At 44.3% G+C, this 18,669-nt stretch overlaps 1 protein-coding gene across 1 annotated transcript in view; it reads left to right on the top strand.

The window, feature by feature from the left end:
* The first annotated feature begins 2,543 nt into the window (after positions 1-2,543).
* MAP2K4 (mitogen-activated protein kinase kinase 4) overlaps positions 2,544-18,669 on the top strand; it is a 133,921-nt gene continuing 117,795 nt past the window's right edge. The window contains exon 1 of the mRNA XM_080826032.1: positions 2,544-2,668. Coding sequence (XP_080682158.1) covers positions 2,551-2,668 — 118 coding nt within the window. The 5' untranslated portion in view covers positions 2,544-2,550. The remainder of the gene's footprint in view (positions 2,669-18,669) is intronic.

Raw genomic sequence — 18,669 nt, 5'->3', positions numbered from 1 at the left:
AAGGGGGCTTGTAGCACATTACATAATAAGATTATGAATAAATCAACTACCCACATCAAAGAATGGGGGTGGGATTCTTAAAGTACTTATAGGGACGGGGAGACCAATAGCCCTCCAAGCTATTTTTTGGCACCACCCTAATTTCCCAAGAGCTGGAAATGAGAAATGAGGTGACATACACATGAAACGGTGACATTTAGTCAACAGGAACTGGTTGGGAACCCTACTGGCAGACACTGGAATGAAGTGTCTGAAAATTGCTCAGATAGAACGATTTCATATCTGGTCATGCTGCACCTGGAGCTTGATGATGACAAGATACTATATTTGGTTCATTTGTCAGCAAAACTGTAAGGCTGCGGATGCCTTTTCTCAAACTGCCAAAGTGGCCAAGCCCATGAAAATACGAAACAATTGTGTGGGAAGGGCAGTGCCTTCTTTTTCTGCGTCAATCTTTTCTAATTGCTCATAAGTGGTGTTCATATTTGGAAACAAGAACTTCATCTGATTTTGGGTCCCAACCCCCTAGGCACTACGATATAAATCCCAAAGAGAAGAAAGCCATTTTCCGGTGTGCACCTTCAAAGGAAAGAGTGGTAGGGAGTCAAAGATCCTCCTTTTCTTCGCCATTTGTTCTCTTTCCAATTGCACCATGCAGAAGACGTAGACAGAATACTTAGCCTGTACTCTGGATGGGGCAGCCTGGATGGGAACTTTTCTTTCCGGGTCTTGTAAGATACAGGATTCCTCAGAACCAATAAGAGCAAGATGGGCTCCTGATTCTTTTTTTTTTTTTTTTTTTTAAGATTTTATTTATTTATTTGACACACAGACAGAGAGATCACAAATAGGCAGAGAGGCAGGCAGGGGCGGGGGCAGGGGGGGGGGAAGCAGACTCCCTGCTGAGCAGAGAGCCTGATGCGGGGCTCGATCCCAGCACCTTGGGATCATGACCTGAGCCAAAGGCAGAGGCTTTAACCCACTGAGCCAAGCAGGTGCCCCTCCTGATTCTTAGAGGGGGATATGGCACTGTTTATAATGACTGAGACTTGGCGGTATTGCTGGGTCAGCCAAACCCTCTGAGGGGAGTTCTGAGGCAGAGCGGAGAATGAAAGCCTTTCCACTAAATACATCCACCCATCTTCCATATGCCTTTATTGCTTCCCCAATTTACTTTTCTTAAGCCCTATCTCTAGCCACTTTTAGCATCTGAGCACTCATGATGAGGCTGAGGTTGGATTTACAGCAAGAAGGCAGGGCTCTTTGGACTGAGGACACAATTCCAACATGTTATGAGGAAGTTCCAGCACAGATAAAGTCTGTGCAGAAGGAGATTCCAGAAGGAGGTCCTTGTGTACATTGTGCAATGCTTCCAAAGGGCAGGGATCACGGTTTAGATTGTCTGCTATGTTGAATAGTTGGTCATTCTATTATAGGCAGAGATAACTCTGCCCAGAGACCCAGGTGTCCAGCTGCCAAGTCACATTTCCATTGGCCCGGAAACTCTTAGCTTCACAGAGGACTATTTTGCTGCTTTTAGCTGCGCCTTCCTAAAATCGAAGTTTCTGTGCAAAACAATGGAAGAAACTTGATTGGGGGGGGGGGGTTGTCATTTTATGCAGCTCATAATAATGACCACGCCTAGTCTTATCAGGTGCAGAGGAGGTGGGCGAGGGAAACAAGGGTGTGCTGAGGGGAAGATGGTGACATAACTAGTGTATTTGGGGAGGCCAGGGAATGTTAGGTGCTTAAGACACTGTTTTTCAAATTTAATATCTATATGAAGATGTAGTTTCGGATTCGTAGTTTTGGGATGTGTCCGTGGACCCTACTGGAGTAGGACTCCCTGGCAGCCCCCAGGCCACTGTAGAGGGTTGGCGTGTTGGGCAGAACTTAACAGTAGCTTCACACGGAACCACAGCTAGAGCCAACTCTCCTCCGGACGAGCCGCGTCAGACACTAGGCAGGAAGCATGACCCCTGGGAGCCTTTGGAGCTTTACAGCTCTGATTTGGGGTTCTCAGGTTTCCAACAAGGTGGTTCTTTTTTTCTTTTTCTTTTTTTTTTAAGTAGGCTCCGTGCCGGGCATGGATCTGGAACTCACGACCCCGAGATCAAGAGTCCCATGCGCCACCAACTGAGCCAGCCAGGTGCCCTCTCCCCTCTCCCCCCACAACGGGGTTCTTCAACTTTTGGGGTCACAGGCCTCCACGCGAACAAGGAAAGCTCTGTGTCCCCTAACCTCCCCAGTGCACACGCACGGCGCACACGCACTCCTAATGGCGCAAGCCGTGTTAGGCCCCGCAGCCCCGGCGCAGCCGTCCCGCCCGCCTTCTCTCCGGGTCGGGCACCCGCGCCCTGGGCGTTTCTGCAGCTCCGCTGCTGGCCGGGCTGCGCGTCAAGCGCGGGCGGGGGCGTGCCGGGGGGCGTGTCCGGGGCGGGGCGGGGGGCGGGGTCAAGGCGGGCGCTAGCCGCGCCCCTCGGCCGTGCGAGAGGCCGAGCTTGCTGCATTGCAGCCGCCGCGGCGCCGCTCGGCTCCTCACTCCCAACAATGGCGGCTCCGAGCCCGAGCGGCGGCGGCGGCGGCTCCGGGGGCGGCAGCGGCAGCGGCACCCCGGGCCCCGTGGGGCCCCCGGCGCCGGGCCACCCGGCCGTCAGCAGCATGCAGGGTAAGGAACGCGCCAGCGCCGCGACCCCGGCCCCCCCGGCGCGCCCGTCGGCGTCGTCGCGGCCTGTCCCCGCGGCCGCGGACGCCCCCGGACCCGGCTGAGGGAGCCACCGGAGCCGCCCGCGCCCGGCCCCCGCCCTCCCTCGCGCTTCCCGCCGCGCGCCCGGCCCTGCCCCGGCCCCGGCCCGGGCCCCGCGCGCAGGCCCGGGGCCGCGGCCTCCGCCTCCGCCCGCGCGCGGCCGCTCGGCCCCGCCGGCCCTGCGCGCGGGGCCCACCTGGCCCTGCACCGCCCCCGCGGCCGCCCCCGCCGCGCCGCCGCCGCTCACCTGGCGCCGCCCCGCCCGCGCTTCCGGGCCCGCGCCCGCCCGGCCCCCGCGACCCGGCGGCGCAGGTAGGCGGCGGCGGCGTCCCAGCCCCAGCCCGGCGCCCCCCGGCGCTCCGCCGCCGCCGCCGCAGTGGGGCCCCGCGCAGGGCCATCTTGGCTCCCCGCGGGGCGCAGCTGGAGCCCGCCCGCCCGCCGAGCTGACCTCCCGGCCCGGCGCTCCAGCGGGACCCCGCGCCTGCAAACTTTCGCGGGGGTTCCGCGCGCCGGGAGGGCGAGAGCGGTGGGGGGAGGGGGCGCTCGGGCCTGTGCCACCTGTAAGGTGGTGGTGCAGACAGCCGCGGGCCTTGGCGGAGCGGCTTGTCCGGGGCCGGGGGTGTCCGCGTGAGCATGGCAGGCTCGGAAAATCAGCACAGAAGCGAGAAGGAGCGGATTCGGTTCCAGTGGAGAGGGGCAGGCAGGGGAACGCGGCAGGGGTCAAAGTGGTACCGTGTGGCGCCCGGACATCCGAGGCAGCTTCCTAATTCATGGCTGTCCCCACCGGGAATGCGCATTTAGATCCGTAGGGCTCCTGACAAGGGTGGTGGCGGCGGGGGGGCTGTTGTGAAAATACCAGGCCCCAGCCCATCGGGGGCCATTTCCTTAAGTTTCCTGCGGAATTTCGAGGAGTAATGTTATTTCTAAAACAGGGAATCTCAGAAATCTCTTGACGACTTCGGCTGACTGCTTATGTTACCGTATTAGCGGAATCTGTCGGGGTACCCTCGGTGGTCAGTGTCGCCATGGTTACTCTTTGATGAAAAGCTGCCTAAGGGCGCTTTGGCCCGTCTTAACCGGGTGTCTAGGTGTGTCTGAACCGCGTTAGGGTCAACATTTACTGACTATCTCGTGTTTATGAGAGCGTCTGTGATTCAGGAAGCAGAGACAGGATTTTAGTCATTTTTATATCCCGGCTGCCCTCCCTATGAGATAATTTTGATACACATAAAGAATGGTGACATATAGACAGGGTGATGTCAGAGCTCAGAGGACACTTTCCGTGCAGGCTTTCATAATTAATTCAAATTGAATTCGTTATTGGAATGGCTACTGTGTTGCACAGCACACTGTGTAGACGAAGTGAAACAAGGATTTCGTGATCTTACCGCTTTCCAGTCTAGTTGTTGCTGGTGGGGAAATGAAACAGCAAAACGACAACTTAGGGTTGTATTGCTTATGCAAAACGGGTGACTTACAAAGCTTATAAAAGTAATGCAGGTTTTTTTGGTGGGGAGTTCATGGTGGGGTGTAGGGAGGCTGATAGTTTGAAAAAGTTGTATAAATGTATTCATTATTTTGTTGTTCAAAAAAAAATTATTGAGCATCTGCCTAGTGCTGGGTATAGACTGTAGTGCTCGGTATGCAGAAAAGAGTGAACAGGGCAGTCACACCCCTGATGGAGATTACCCTCCCCATGGGATGGGGCAGGGAAGACAATCTGCAGGTAAATAATGGAGAAAAGTGTTACAGAGATAACAAGCTGGGTTTTGTGATGGAAGATAATGGGGAAAGGTAGAGTGCTTTGATAAGATGGTTTAAGAAGACCTGTCTGCAAAGATGACACTCATGCTAAAGGCAGAGGGAAACTGTGTATGAAGCCTCCAAAGTGGGAAAGAGCTTGGAGTGTTCTAGGAACACAAAGTCCTTGTGGCTGGGCATTATTCTGACATTCTCCATGCTTCTCCACCACCCCTGAATGTCAGTGCCTAGTAAACTAAACTTTCTAACAAGCTGAACCTATTTTCAAAGGGAGAAGGAATATATAGGACTTCTCTTTGAATTATTGATGAATTTTTTTTTTTTTTTTACCACTAACATGTCTAGCCTTGATTGCTTCAGGAACCTGCTAGATATATCTTGTTACCTGAACCTGTTTTGGTTCCTCAGAATGAAGAGAAGCACTTGACATTCTCAGGATGTTGTCTAGCACAGTCCAGGTTATAGACCATGAGCTTAATGGCAATTTAGGATCTTTTCTGTTTTGTGTGGTTCAAGCCCAACCTTTCAGGCTTCATCTGCTCTAGAGACCTTCAGTATTAGATCAGACTTCACAGAGCCTCAGAATGTTTGGTATATCACCCCCTTGCTCCAGTCTACTTCTGCGTGCCACCCCAAAACACTGCCTTTCTGGGCGGTGTTAATGACCTCCCTTCTTTCAAGCAACTAGTATTCATATATGGAATACATTTTATCTAACAGACATTAAGAGGTACTTCTGTGTGATAAGCCCTGTGCTGGGCACTGGATAACCCTGTACACTTTTTTCATGGCTTGAGGTTTGTGGCCCAGGAGTGGCCTAAATTGGGAGGCATTGCTTTCTTAATATCATAATGTTTAAGATCCAGAGCTCTGGAGTCTTGGATTTGAATCCCCTTCTCAGGATTTAAGATTTTTGTGACCTATGGCAAGATACTTAACCTCTCCAAGCTTGTTTCTCAGTTGGAATGTAGGAATAATGCTTATGTCACAGCTTCTTTGAGAATGCACAGAGCATAGGCCTGACATATAGTAAGGATGTGATACATGCCCACCATCACCATTGTTAATAGCAACAATGCTGTTATTTGTAAGGGTGTCCTTAATGGTCTCTTTCATTATTAGTAGATGTGTCCCTAACCCCTCATGATCCACTACACAGTTTCTCCAGCTTCATTATTACTGGGTCCTGCCCTTCTCACTAATCTGTTGATGTCCACTTTTCATTGATCCTTTCCTTTAAGAATATTCCTGATGAGTCTTTATTCTGCCTGGATTCAGGTAGAATACCTGCTCGGTCATGTACAAGCTCTGTGACTTGAGACGATTACTCACCTTCTCTGAACTCTGAGTTTCTCATCTGTTAAAATAGGGATATAACCTACCTGACAGGGCTCTTGTGATGATCACATTATTAGATTAATGCACACAGAAGTGCTTGGAAAATTGTAAACTATACGTATATAAGGATTTTTAATAGACATGGTTATTCACCTGGTTGAATTACTAGACACTTAAAACGTATGACTATCTCATAAACACAAGAAGTTTATTTTAGGGGGCACCTGGGTGTCTCAGTGGGTTAGGGCCTCTGCCTTTGGCTCGGGTCCTGATCCCAGGGTCCTGGAGTCGAGCCCCACATCGGGCTCTCTGCCCAGCGGAGAGCCTGCTTCCTTTCCTCTCTCTGTCTGCCTCTCTGCCTACTTGTGATCTCTGTCTTTCAAATAAATTAAAAAAAAAAAAGTTTATTTTAGAAGACTTAAAGGGAAAAAATAAAACTTCTGTTAAAAATAAGACTATTGTATTTCTGTAAACTCTACTCAGCTGAGAAGTGCCAGTTGTTTTTTTTTTTTTTTAAGATTTCATTTATTTATTTATTTGACACAGAGAGAGAGAGAGATATCACAAATAGGCAGAGAGGCAAGCAGAAGGGGAGGGGGAAGCAGGCTCCCTGCTGAGCAGAGAGCCTGATGTGGGTGCCTCGATCCCAGGACCTTTCGGATCATGACCTGATCCGAAGGCAGAGGCTTAACCCACTGAGCCACCCAGGCGCTCGAGAAGTGTCAGTTTTTAAAGCAATTTTTAAAATGTGATTAGAATAGTTAGGATCTACAGTTGATTCTGAAAAACATGGAGGCATTGGAAAGTACTTGCTACAGGAAGCAGTTATAAAGTGTACATTGTAGGTACCTCTGATTCTCTTAGTGAGCTGTTCTCAGTAGGCGGTTTTTCCTTTTTCCTTCTCCGGTCTCAGCTGTAGATGTGTCACAAAACTTATGGACTACTAGTCCAGTCCTTGCTTATTTACCTTCACCTGAACTATTTATAAATAGCATTTAAAGTAAAAAGATGATCGTTGGGTTCTCCTTAAAAAACACACTCGCACAGGGGCACCTGGGTGGCTCAGTCGGATAGGCATCCAACTCTGGATTTCAGCTCAGGTCTTAATCTCAGGGTCATGAGTTCAAGCCATGCGTTGAGCTCCACGCTGGGTATGTAGCCTGCTTAAAAACAAAAACAAAACCAGAAACACATACACAATAATGTACAGCATGGCATCTATTGTTAATAATACTATATTGCATATTTGAAAGTTGCTAAGAGTAAATCTTAAAAGTTCTCATCACAAGAATGTAAGTTTTTTGTGTAGGTGATATTAACTAGACTTATTAAAGCAATCATTTTGTGATATGTACAGCTATCGAGTCATTAAGTTGTATATCTGAAACTAATGTCATGTATGCCAATTATACCTCAGTAATAAAAAACTTTACAAAATGAAAGAAACACAGAACTTTCAGGTGTAATGATGGATGTCTGTTAAAAAAGATTTCAAATCAGTACACTTTTTTCTCTCAATAATATTTGAATATATAAAATAGGTGTGAAATGCCTTATTTGTGATTATATTAGACTGTTGTACCATTTAGTCTGTGGTTTCCAAGAACCATAGGAAGATGCCTTTATTTGGATATTAAAGAACTGAATTGTGCAGGCAGTAGGTATAGTTCCAAACCCTAGGACTGCTTCCCTTTCCTTCCTGGCATGCTGAGTACTAGTCCCTTACCATTCATGTGACACAACCTGGTACAAAGTCCACCTCAGCAAGTTGGTCCCCTCGCAAAGCACAGTGCATTTCCCTGTTTTCTCTTAAAAACGAGCACAACCCTAGTATTAAAAGACAAAAAGTACAAAAACAGTGCTTTCAATATACTTATTTTCTCTCCTTTTCCTCTCATGTACCTTCAAGGGAATGTGTACTGAAACTCATTTTTTTTTTTAAAGATTTTATTTATTTATTTGACAGACAGAGATTGCAAGTAGGCAGAGAGGCAGGCAGAGAAAGAGAGGGGTAAGCAGGCTCCCCGCTGAGCGGAGAGCCCGACGCGGGACTCGATCCCAGGACCCTGAGATCATGACCTGAGCCGAAGGCAGAGGCTTAACCCACTGAGCCACCCAGGTGCCCCTGAAACTCATTTTAAGATGGGATATTAGTTAACCCTGTATTTTGAGTCGTATTTTCTTTCCCCCCCCCCATAAATTTCTCTATTTTTCTTCTATTTCTGTGAGCAGCTGGATTGCTTTGGGCTCATCCAACCTTCCCTGCTTCCTAGGGGGTCAGGAGATCACAATCAGCTCTATCATACATAACCCAGGTCAGTCTCTGTAGTCTCCATCTCTCAGAGATAGGGAGTCGGTCCAAGTTACACAACCTGGGAAACCTTCATTCAGATTTAAAGTTAAGAAGGGAAACCGATAGTTAACGCAGCTCTTTTTCGCTCTTTCCCTAATTTGATGCTCATAAACACTACTTTAAGGGTAGGTGGGCTTAGTTCCCGCTCATAGATTAGGGAACTAACATTCAGTGAAGTGATTTGCTCTGGAGGAGGTGGGTTCTGACCCATCCGTGCGGCTGGAAGCCTTTCCTCTTATTGCTCAATAGCACAGGGTCACACAGGTTTTCCGAGCTCAAAGCTGTTTCAGCCATTCAGGTCTGAGAGAAGAATCTTTGCCAGAATGATGCAGATTCAGGAATAGAAAGGGGAAATTATTTTAGGTTTCGGTTGGGGAGGGTGGAAGCTCTAAGCAGCCAGCCATGTTTGGGTTGATTTTGGAGGCTTGTTGCTTCCTGATGCTCCTTTATGTTCTAGAGTTTTAAACTTGATGGAGGGTTGACAGTAGCATTTTGGATCAGGAGGCGTTTTGATTTGGAATCTAAAGTAAGTAGGAAATTTTAGTTAGGCATCAGCCCAGGAAGCCAGTATAGATTTGAAAGGTAATGGAACCCTTTCATCACCATACATAATATGTAAAATGAATCCATTTAGCAGAAGAGTTAATAATTTATGTTGCCATCCCGACTAAATTTGACATTTGGTGGAAGTGACGGTCCTGCCAGTGGGCATGGGTTTGCTTCTCCCCTTGTCCCCGACCCCAGGAGCTCCAGAAAGTCTTCATGTGTTATCTCTTCATGCTCTTGGCAAGGTAGAGAATTACTGTGTACTTATAGAAAGGCTTCAAGGGCCAGGAGTGATAAGATTGGCCTAACTTGTGGCTACACAGTGAAAGGGACCATTGGATAGTAGTTAACTCAAGATGGGCCTCTCGAAAGAAGGTAACTTTCATATCGTATACAGCTTGATTCCTGGCAAACACATCGTTCCCCACCACATGGAAAGATGATTGAAGTAGGCACCACAGCAGCTTTTTCAAGGCATATTATGTTCAGCTTACCAAAGATAACTCAAAATTTATAAAAGGGAGAAATAAGAGAAGTGTTACCAGATATATCTGCTATGCCTTCATGGTCTGACTTTACTAAAAAAGTAAGTGACATTAATTGGCTCCCTGATGTGTGCTGGTATCTCTGAGATCTGGTTTAGCTTCCTGCCAGGGAAAGTATCCACCTTCTTGGACACCAGGGCACCAGGCTGTGTCTGGGAAGGGCTGTGGCAGAATGTAAGGCCTGGGGTGGGGATCCCCAGGCTGTCTGGAGTCTCTCCCTATTACCTCTCCCAGGGAGACAGGGAATGAAAGGAGAGGGACTGGTTTTGTGTAGGTGGAGCTGGTCTGATGGGGAAAGTGCCAGTCATTGCTCACCCGAGGGCGAGACCAGGAATGATCACTATGGTAATAGTGGCCTGCACTATTCCAGGCGCTGTTGGACATTTTAGAGATATTGCTTAATCGTCACAGAGCGCTTTTGGGTATTGCTGTTCTATTTTACAGATGAGGAAGTTGAGGCTCATAGAGGTTAGATACTTTCCCACAGTCACAGAGTTAATCAGTTGCCCTCCCTGGGTGTACTCAGGCTTCCCTGAACGAGCTGGAGGTGTTAATACAGCATTTAGTTACACAACCAAAGAGTAAATGAGGTAGTCATTGGCCAGAGGCAGGAAAAAGAAATGGATCATGAGGACTGACAAGATCCCAAACTAAAAGCAACTATGGAGGGGTGCCTGGCTGGCTCAGTTGTTAGGCGTCTGCCTTTGGCTCGGGTCATGATCCCAGGGTCCTGGAATCGAGCCCTGCATTGGGCTCCCTGCTCAGACGGAGCCCTGCTTCTCCCTCTCCCACTCCCTCTGCTTGTTTTCCCTCTCTTGTGGTGTCTCTCTCTGTCAAATAAATAAAATCTTAAACAAACAAACAAAACTATGGAAAGGATTTGATCAGTATTTGTCAAATCATGAATGGTTCTGGACGACACAAACAAGCTGGGACCAACTGAATTATGGTGGACCCACCAGTTTGAGGCTGGTGAAGCAAGGAAAGTGAAAGGAAACAACACAGCAGGAGTCTAATCTTGTGGGAACCACTCTAAGTACAATGCACATGCAAATTTCGGACTGGCCAAGATAAACCCTTAGATGTTAGAGCTGTAATGATGTACTCTGAGTAACTTTGCAGTTGAGGCCATATGCCACAGTTTTGAGGTTGAATCTGGAAGGCAGCAAACAACTAGACTCCTCATGCTTGTTTCAGAAGGAAGACTTGGTAGGTTGCTCTATGGGCATGACCTGGTAAGGTGGCTTTGATTTTCTTTACGCTAGTGTGGCTTCATTCTGTAGTTCATAGTCCATTGTCAGCAGTACCCAAATCTGGGATGCCCAGAGACCTGAAAGGAATTGCTGAGGAATTGGGAAACCACTTACACCCCTGTCCCGCGTGTACCATCTCCAGCTTATACCATCAACCCAGAGCAGTGGGCCAGGGAGAATGTAAAACCCCATGGGAGGGGGGCCGTTACACAGGCAAAGTAGGTCCTGACACACTGTTTCCAAATTCTAAGATGAGATTACCTTTTTTTTTATTTTTTTAAGTAGCTTCCACACTCATGGAGTCCAACATGGGGCCTGAACTCACGACCCTGAAATCGAGACCTGAGCTGGGAGTAAGAGTCAGACACTTAACCAACTGAGCCACACAGACGCCCCATACTGATATTTTTTAATTTTATAGTTAAAGAAGGATCCTGGGGGTCAAGTGAAATGATCTGACTTCACAGTTGGAACTAGGACCCTGGGCTGACATTGCTTCTTTTTTACTTTCACAAAGACTCTTTGCCTTTTGTTTTTCTATACACATAATGCACATTGTAAATGGTCTTCTATGCTAACGTAGACAAGCTTACTTTATCTGGCAAATTCGGTAATGGTAGGTTTTGAGTCATGGCCAGTGAAGGGCTGTCATGATTGAGGTAACAGTCAGAGAATGAGTAGGAATGTGGGAAAGAGGGTGACCCTGTGAGAAAGAGAAGAGAAAAAGCTCTACACAGCTCCGTTTCTCTACACCGCCATATATATACTTCTGGATACTTAATCTTGGGGGTCTAAGATTTAACGCAAGTAAGCTCACCTGGGGCCAGATAAAATGAAAAGGACTCAAATTTGAAGTAGAGGATCATGTAGAATTTAGACTCAGGGTACAGATACCAGAATAAAAAAGAGGGAGGCACCTAAGATATTCAAGATTAACTGGTACCAGCAACAGATTTAACTGATACCTTAAGTGTGTGGATGGGAAGACAGAATTGCTGAGATACAGGAGACCTCAGAAAGGAACATATGTGAATGAATATTAATGGATGAATTACAGTATAGCCACAATATGGCTTTGTCTACAGCTGAGGGTACTGGAAGTTTTCCTCACCGTTTCTTTACCACCGCCTTTCTGTTCTTGTACAGGATTGCTGGTGGTCCCCTCGTTGCCTCCCTGCCCTTTGAGTGTAAGGAGCTAGGGGAGGTCTAGAAAGATTTAGCTAATAGCCTTTTATCTGATCTGACTGATAAGACTAAGTGGAATTCCAAAGTGAGCCATTCTGTTTGAGTCAGTGGAGCCCTCCTTGCCTCTGAACTCTGGGTCTGTTAGCAAGTCTTTTCTGAGTAAGAAATGATGCAGAGATGAATGTTGGTGTGAGGCCTCAGAATCCCTTCACCAGGTCACTTACCCATAATAAAAAGAACAAGTCCTGTAGTGACACTTTGGGAATTCCAGGCTCCTCTGTTTTTAGCTACCTACATTGGTTCTGTACTTGAAGTGGGTTTAACCCCTCGTGTTAGAGCAGTAATTGGTGACACTCTAACATTGTCAGTTACATCTGCCTTTACACATTTTTCCTCCTGGAACTTTTTTTACATAATTGTGCAGAGTTTATTTATCTTGCTCCTTTTAATAAAAGGAGCTCCTTGCTCCTTTTTTTTATCAAGTCTATTTATCTTGCTCCTTTCCCCATTCATATTGCTATTCTGTTTGCCTCTCCTCCACTATTTATTTTTTGCTACCTAGTAGCAACCAATGAGCTAAAAAGAAAAGAGTGACTATTGACTTAAACTTGTTTCAGTCTTTCCTCCCCTTACTTCCTCTCCAGTTGTTGCAGGTGAATTTTCCCTTCTTTCTCCCCCCACCTGCCCCCTCTCCCCTGTGTGGGGAGGGAGGGTACTGGAAGCTGGGCTTTGGAACCAGTGCGTGGTAGCAGGGCTGGGGGGGTGGGGGGAGCTGAAGCACCAGTGTGCTCTCTATCTGTGTATTTCTGTCTGTCTCCAGAGAGCCAGTTTGCTCTGCTCGACCTGTGCTCCCCTCATTTTGCCCAGGAGGAAGCTGGCTAGCTTTTAGTTGCTTAGGCTTCTAAAACCCATGGATCTCTTACTTCTCTTTCTAAAGTCTCTTCCTACTGTACATCTGGTGGGGTAGCAAGTTGAGCTTGAGGTGGTAGCTGTGTCCAAATTTGCCCCCAAGGACTTCTGCCGGTGAAGTCTCTCCATTCCCACTCCCTCCTGCGTTTGTCTTTTGTGTGATTAGGTAGTAAGCAGTGGGTTACTTTTGGCCAAAGTAGCTACCTTAAGATTTTTCAGGTTTTGTATGTTGTAAGTGAGATCTTTATCTTAGAATCTTAAGCATCTTGGTAACTGGATGAGAAAGACAACTTAAACACATCCTTCCTTTAGTCCTGGCTCTTTTTCTCGAAGTTTTGATTGTGTTTGCATAAATGCAAGCTTGAGTGGATCCTCATTCTGAATTTCCCCATGTTGTTCCCTAAAGCATTCATGAACACAGGCATAGGAAGACTACTAAGAAAACCAAACCCACTTAAACCAAGGGGATGAGATTTTGCGAAGGTTTGGTCATAAACAGCCTATTTTACTGGGAGCATTTTACAAAAAAATTACATCTGTATGAATGTAGGCATAAGGTATAAGCAGGTCGAGCTGGATTTGGGAAATGAGTTCACAGGTTTTCTTCCTGTAACTTGTAAGGTTCCATTCTGCTGTATCATTCCTAGGGACACAGTCTTCTTGTCAGGCCTCCGTTAGAAGGGTTTCTGCCCCTCCTCACTAGTTCACTATCTTACGCTTGAACTTAGCGAATTGACTAGAAAAGGTTGTTTTGAGTGTTGAGGCTTCCCAATTTATGACCTACTTTTGAAGCCTTTGAATCAGTGTAGCAATTAATCATGAATAGTGCTAAGTAGTTGGAGTTAATAAAAATAACCTGTAATATGTTATGAATTTATGGATTTAAAAAATTGACAAGATTATTTTAAAAGTTACTCTTGACTTCCAGGGGCTAATAGCTATTCTGTTTCTTGAATAGATGTGAAAAATTAAGGTAACGGCAGAATTTGGAATTTAAACTTGACTTCAGCTCCACTTGATAAAGTACAGCTTTATCTGAGACAGCTGACTTTTTAAAGAAAGCCTGTATGTTACATTTATCATGGTGATGGTGGGGCTTATGTGATTTGAACTGTTCTTGAATTGGTTTTGTTCAAATGTAACATAAAAATGCAATGTCATGTTCTAATTTTGGTTTGTTTGATTTACAGTCAATGAACTGGAACTTATCTCTTTTACTTTAGGCTTTCAGATAAACTTCTGTGAAAAGGCACAAAGTAAGCTACAAATTTTATGATACTATGCTACTTATTTTTTTCATATCCATCTTGGTATTGGGAATGTGTCCACTATTGTTTCAACTAACCAACCATGGTAGTTTTACATTAAAAGAGCTTCCATTTCTCATTCTTTTTCCAAATACAAAAAAAAAAAAAGTCATTGTTATATTCTTGATTGTAAGTTGTTCTTTTTTTTAAAAAAAGGATTTTATTTATTTATTTGACAGAGATCACAAATAGGTGGAGAGGCAGACAGAAAGAGAGAGAGAGGGAGGAAGCAGGCTCCCCGTAGAGCAGAGAGCCCTATGTGGGGATGCGGGGCTTGATCCCAGCACCCTGGGATAATGACCTGAGCTGAAGGCAGAGGCTTTAACCCACTGAACCACCCAGGTGCCCCTGTAAATTGTTCTTGTTTGCACTTGAAATTGAAATTGAAAGATACAGATATTCAAATGTATGTAGGCATAGAAAGACGTATATAGATATGCAGATGTATGTAGATATGGAAATGTAGATAGGTCCAGAAAGCAGACTAGATTTAGAAAGATGTACACAGGTATTGAAAGATAGGTTTATGTGATGTAGTTATAAAAAGCTATACATAGGTATTTGGACTTAATCATAATTTAGACTACAAGTTGACGAAAGTTTCTATTAATACTGTGGTGCAAAAAGTATGTCACTCTACTCAGAAGTTTCATGCTTTAAAATTGATTTTTTTGAACCATACACTTAGAGCATTTTAACTTTTTTCTTTGAAACAGTTTGTTTCTTCCTCTTCCTGCCTCCCCTTAACACTATAGACTAGTGCTCTATATTAGGACACTAGACTTTATTGAATACAGAATACGTTTTCTATTAAAGCAAATTTTTTAAGCTAAAACAAATTCATTTTAAACTTAAATATCATTTGTATAAATGCAGTTTCAAAAAACCCTCACTCAAGGAGGCTACTCTCCAGTTGACCAAAAAAAAAAAAAAAAAATCCCAAAATATAATGTAACTAGTTTCATCATCTGCTGATTCACTCACAGAATGAGGAAGAATAGGGACCACTTTTGGATAAACATCCTTCTCCCTCCCAGCTCTATTGAGATTTAATTGTCATATAACATTAAGTTTAAGGTGTACAGTGTGATGATTTGATAAATATTGCAAAATGTTTATCCCAGTACGGTTAGTTAGCACCTCCTTCCCCTCACATAACATTAGTATTTCTTTTTGTGCTGAGACCATTCAAGATTTACTCTTTTAGGGGCGCCTGGATGGCTCAGTCAGTTAAGCATCTGTCTTTGGCTCAGGTCATGATCCCAGGGTCCTGGGATGGAGCTCCTGGGGCTGGCTCCCGCTCAGAGGGAGTCTACTCCCTCTTAAACTCTTTGTCAAATAAACAAATCTTAAAAAAAAAAAAAAAAAAGATTGGCTCTTTTAGCAATTTTCAAGTATATCATACGGTATTATTAACAATTGTCACCATGCTGTACATTTTAGATCCCCGAATATAGATCATTCTTAAGTTAGTTAGTTCAAAGGAAACAATGTTTAACCTGGAGAAAACATTTCTGCTGTTTTAAAGTTTTCTGATGGAATCAAAATGTTTTATAATTTCCATTGGCTGAACATTGTGACTTCCTTTGAAATGTAGTTAGTAAAGACTTATTTCTGGAATGGTTCATTCATGATAGATAGTAGGGCAGCTAGGCCATAGGATACAATTTTTTAATTGGTTCATTATTATTATCCTTCTCTTACCTTTAACTAAAAATATTATGTGATTTCCTGCCCATTATGAACCTACATATACGATATACATCTATATGTAATGAAGTTACCACTTTGATTTTACGCTGTTTTTAATTTTAATACACTTCAATAATTTTTAGTTTAAAAATATTTGTTTAATGTGTAATATAATTTTAATTTATGTGTGGACAAAATCTAAGAAAAATGCCAACATTTTAAAAATTTAAAGCTGCATTCGCATTGTCCTTTTTTCTAACTTAGCCTAGTTGTGGACACAAAACAAGAGAAATGTACTGATTTTATTAAGTTTAAATTTGTGTGTGCAGTGTCCACTAAAAGCTCTGTAGCTAGATGAAAACGGTCTCTAGACTGTCTAAATGGCTCTGTCCCTTTTCCGTTGTTACAGCAACTGCGGATCAGCAATGCTGCCCACATGGAAGCGCCGCACATGGGAGCGTGTATATTCCCACTTTGATACTCACTTTGGGTTGTTTTTCTACCCCTTCACACTGCCTTCTCATGTCTCCTTTTTTATTTTTCCCCCTTTTTGTGGGAGGTTGCCCTCTTTGTTTTCCAGCTTCGGGGATTCAGTACAGTTTGATACACTCATTCACAAAACACCTCTTGGACACCTCGGTGCATAGCGAGAGGGAAATGATTGGTCCGGCAGTAAGTTAGGTCCTTGCCCTTAGTGAACTCGCAGTGTAGTGACTTGAGCTGATCCTGGCTCGGTTCTGAGTGTTCAGGGGCGGATGCTATAGATTGATTGGCAGCTGGACTCAGGGTGGGGTGGCAGAGGAGGAGGGTCGTACCAGGCACCTTTGCTCTGCTGAGGTCCTGAGCGAGAACAGCGCAGTGGGGGGGTGGGGAGGGTGGGGTTGCAGTGGGTCTCTGAGAGCTGCTTCCCTGTTTGGAGATCGTGGCTCAGAGATCCAGCGATGGGCCCTCCCTGCTTTGCAGTGAAGCCGAGCTGTCTGTGGCTGGGACCTCAGTGGGAGACTCAGGGGAGCGGGCACTCGTATCTGGGACGGTCAGAGCAGGAAAGTTGGTAGGTATGGCCAGCTCTAAGTTGACACCATTTATTTTTGTACTAAACTGTAAGTTTTCAGTTGCTTACATCCATAACTTTTTTCCAAGATTGGTCCTGCTTTAAAAATTACAGTTTTGTAATGTTTGCAGTCTTACCTTTGAAATACGTGAACTTGATGTTAAAAGTGGTCATTGCCTCTTTGAAAATAGAGGGCTTGAAATCACTCAGGTAGTCTTTTCTCATCCAATAGGGCATACTCAAGCGTGAGAATCTTCTGTTTTATTCTAAGGATGTTTCAAAATTATCGGAAGACTTTACATTTACTTCATTAAGAATATTTGTATGTCATACGATGGTTGTAGGAGGGGATGGGGTGCAAAGAGCACAAAATTAAATACTGTTAAAAGTCAGTGAGTACAACTGCTTCAAACATTCGATTCTCCATCATAAATGAGAAAGACTTATTGTAAGATGATTCTGATGACTAATGGAAGCTCTGAAGGATTAATTTTTTCCCCATTGTTTGACTTTCACATAGTTTTTGTTTTTTATATTGTTACATCACTATTCCAATTAGTTTACTACAATTGCCTGTTTTAAGTTAGTGGAGTTTTATTGGAAATGTGTGTGTGGGCATTTACACACACAGTGTGAGATTGCCTATTTAATTTTGGGTCAGATTTTTATAGAAATTCAATAAAAATCCACTTTGCACCTCATGGTCTTCTTTTTATATCAATTATAGTTTGCATTTATTTGCCTTTTGGTTTTCTAAATAAATTTGTTTAAGATAATATGCTTTTAAGATAAGTAAATAGATGAAGTTATAATTATTTAAGACAACAGTGTTATATTTTAACACTGTTGGATTGTCACATTATTCTGAAGTCTGAATGTAAGACTACTTTAGGGAACAATGTTCTTTCTGATTAGAGTGCCTACGTTTGGAAGGTTGATTAATTCATTTATCATTTGGAGATAATGATTTTGTACTTGTAAAGGTGTTTATGTGACTTCTGACCAAGTTTGAATCACCAAGTTTGAATGATCATATCTAAGTGGCTTTAATCAGCTAACCTAAACAGTTCTCCAGAATATGATTTGCTTTGCTTCATAGAATCGATTTTTGGTGGTGATGGTTGGGGGGACGGTGATATGCCTAGAAACATTTTTTGAGAAGTGCTTTTATAGATGTCACATTTACCCTGCTGTATTAGCATCCTGATCTTTTTTTGTTTGTTTGTTTGGGTGAGAATTATGACTTATTAAGGAGCCCACATTATAGGGTTCTTGAGTGCTAAAGAGAAGTTTGGGTGGAGTCTTGTAACTTTTCTATAGCCTTTACTCTTTTTGGTAGCTTTGAAAACTTTTTTTTAGTGGCTTTTAAAAATTGTTTTACTTGGGAAAGTTTACATAAACAACAGGATCTTTATTTAGAAAATTATGTGCTCCAGAGCTGACTTTTATTCTTGAAGTCACAAATAGAAATTGGATTACAGGTAGTGGTGCTTTTGGTAACACTGCACATCAGAGTATTTGGGGAAAAAAATGGAGGTATCCTAATGACAGATTCTTATTTAATTGTGAAACTTCTCTCTTTTTTTTAATTTTTAAGATTTTATTTGTTTATTTGAGAGAGAGAAAGGCAGGTAGAGTTCATGAGCGGAGAGAGAGGCAGAGGGAGAAGAAGCAGGCTCCCCATTGAACAGGGAGCCCAATATGGGGCTCCATCCCAGGACCCTGAGATCATGACCTGAGCCAAAGGCAGATGCTTATAAATGATTGAGCCACCCAGGCACCCCATGAAACTACTCTTTTACAGTAAGCATCCCTTATTGTTTTTAAGTTGATAATAATAAAAAGAAACCATAAAGAGGAGGAAGGATGTTTTGTGAATCTTTCCAGAAACTTGAGGAGGTCATTAATAAGTTTACTGACCTGATAAGAAGTGTCAATAAAAGATGATATTTTGCTCAAGAGTATTTAACTGTATTGGAGGTA

The sequence above is a fragment of the Martes martes genome (assembly GCF_963455335.1).
Source record: "Martes martes genome assembly, chromosome: 16".
Lineage (NCBI taxonomy): Eukaryota > Metazoa > Chordata > Mammalia > Carnivora > Mustelidae > Martes > Martes martes.
The sequence above is the reverse complement of the archived record's forward strand: the minus strand, read 5'-3'. Positions and strand labels throughout refer to the sequence as shown.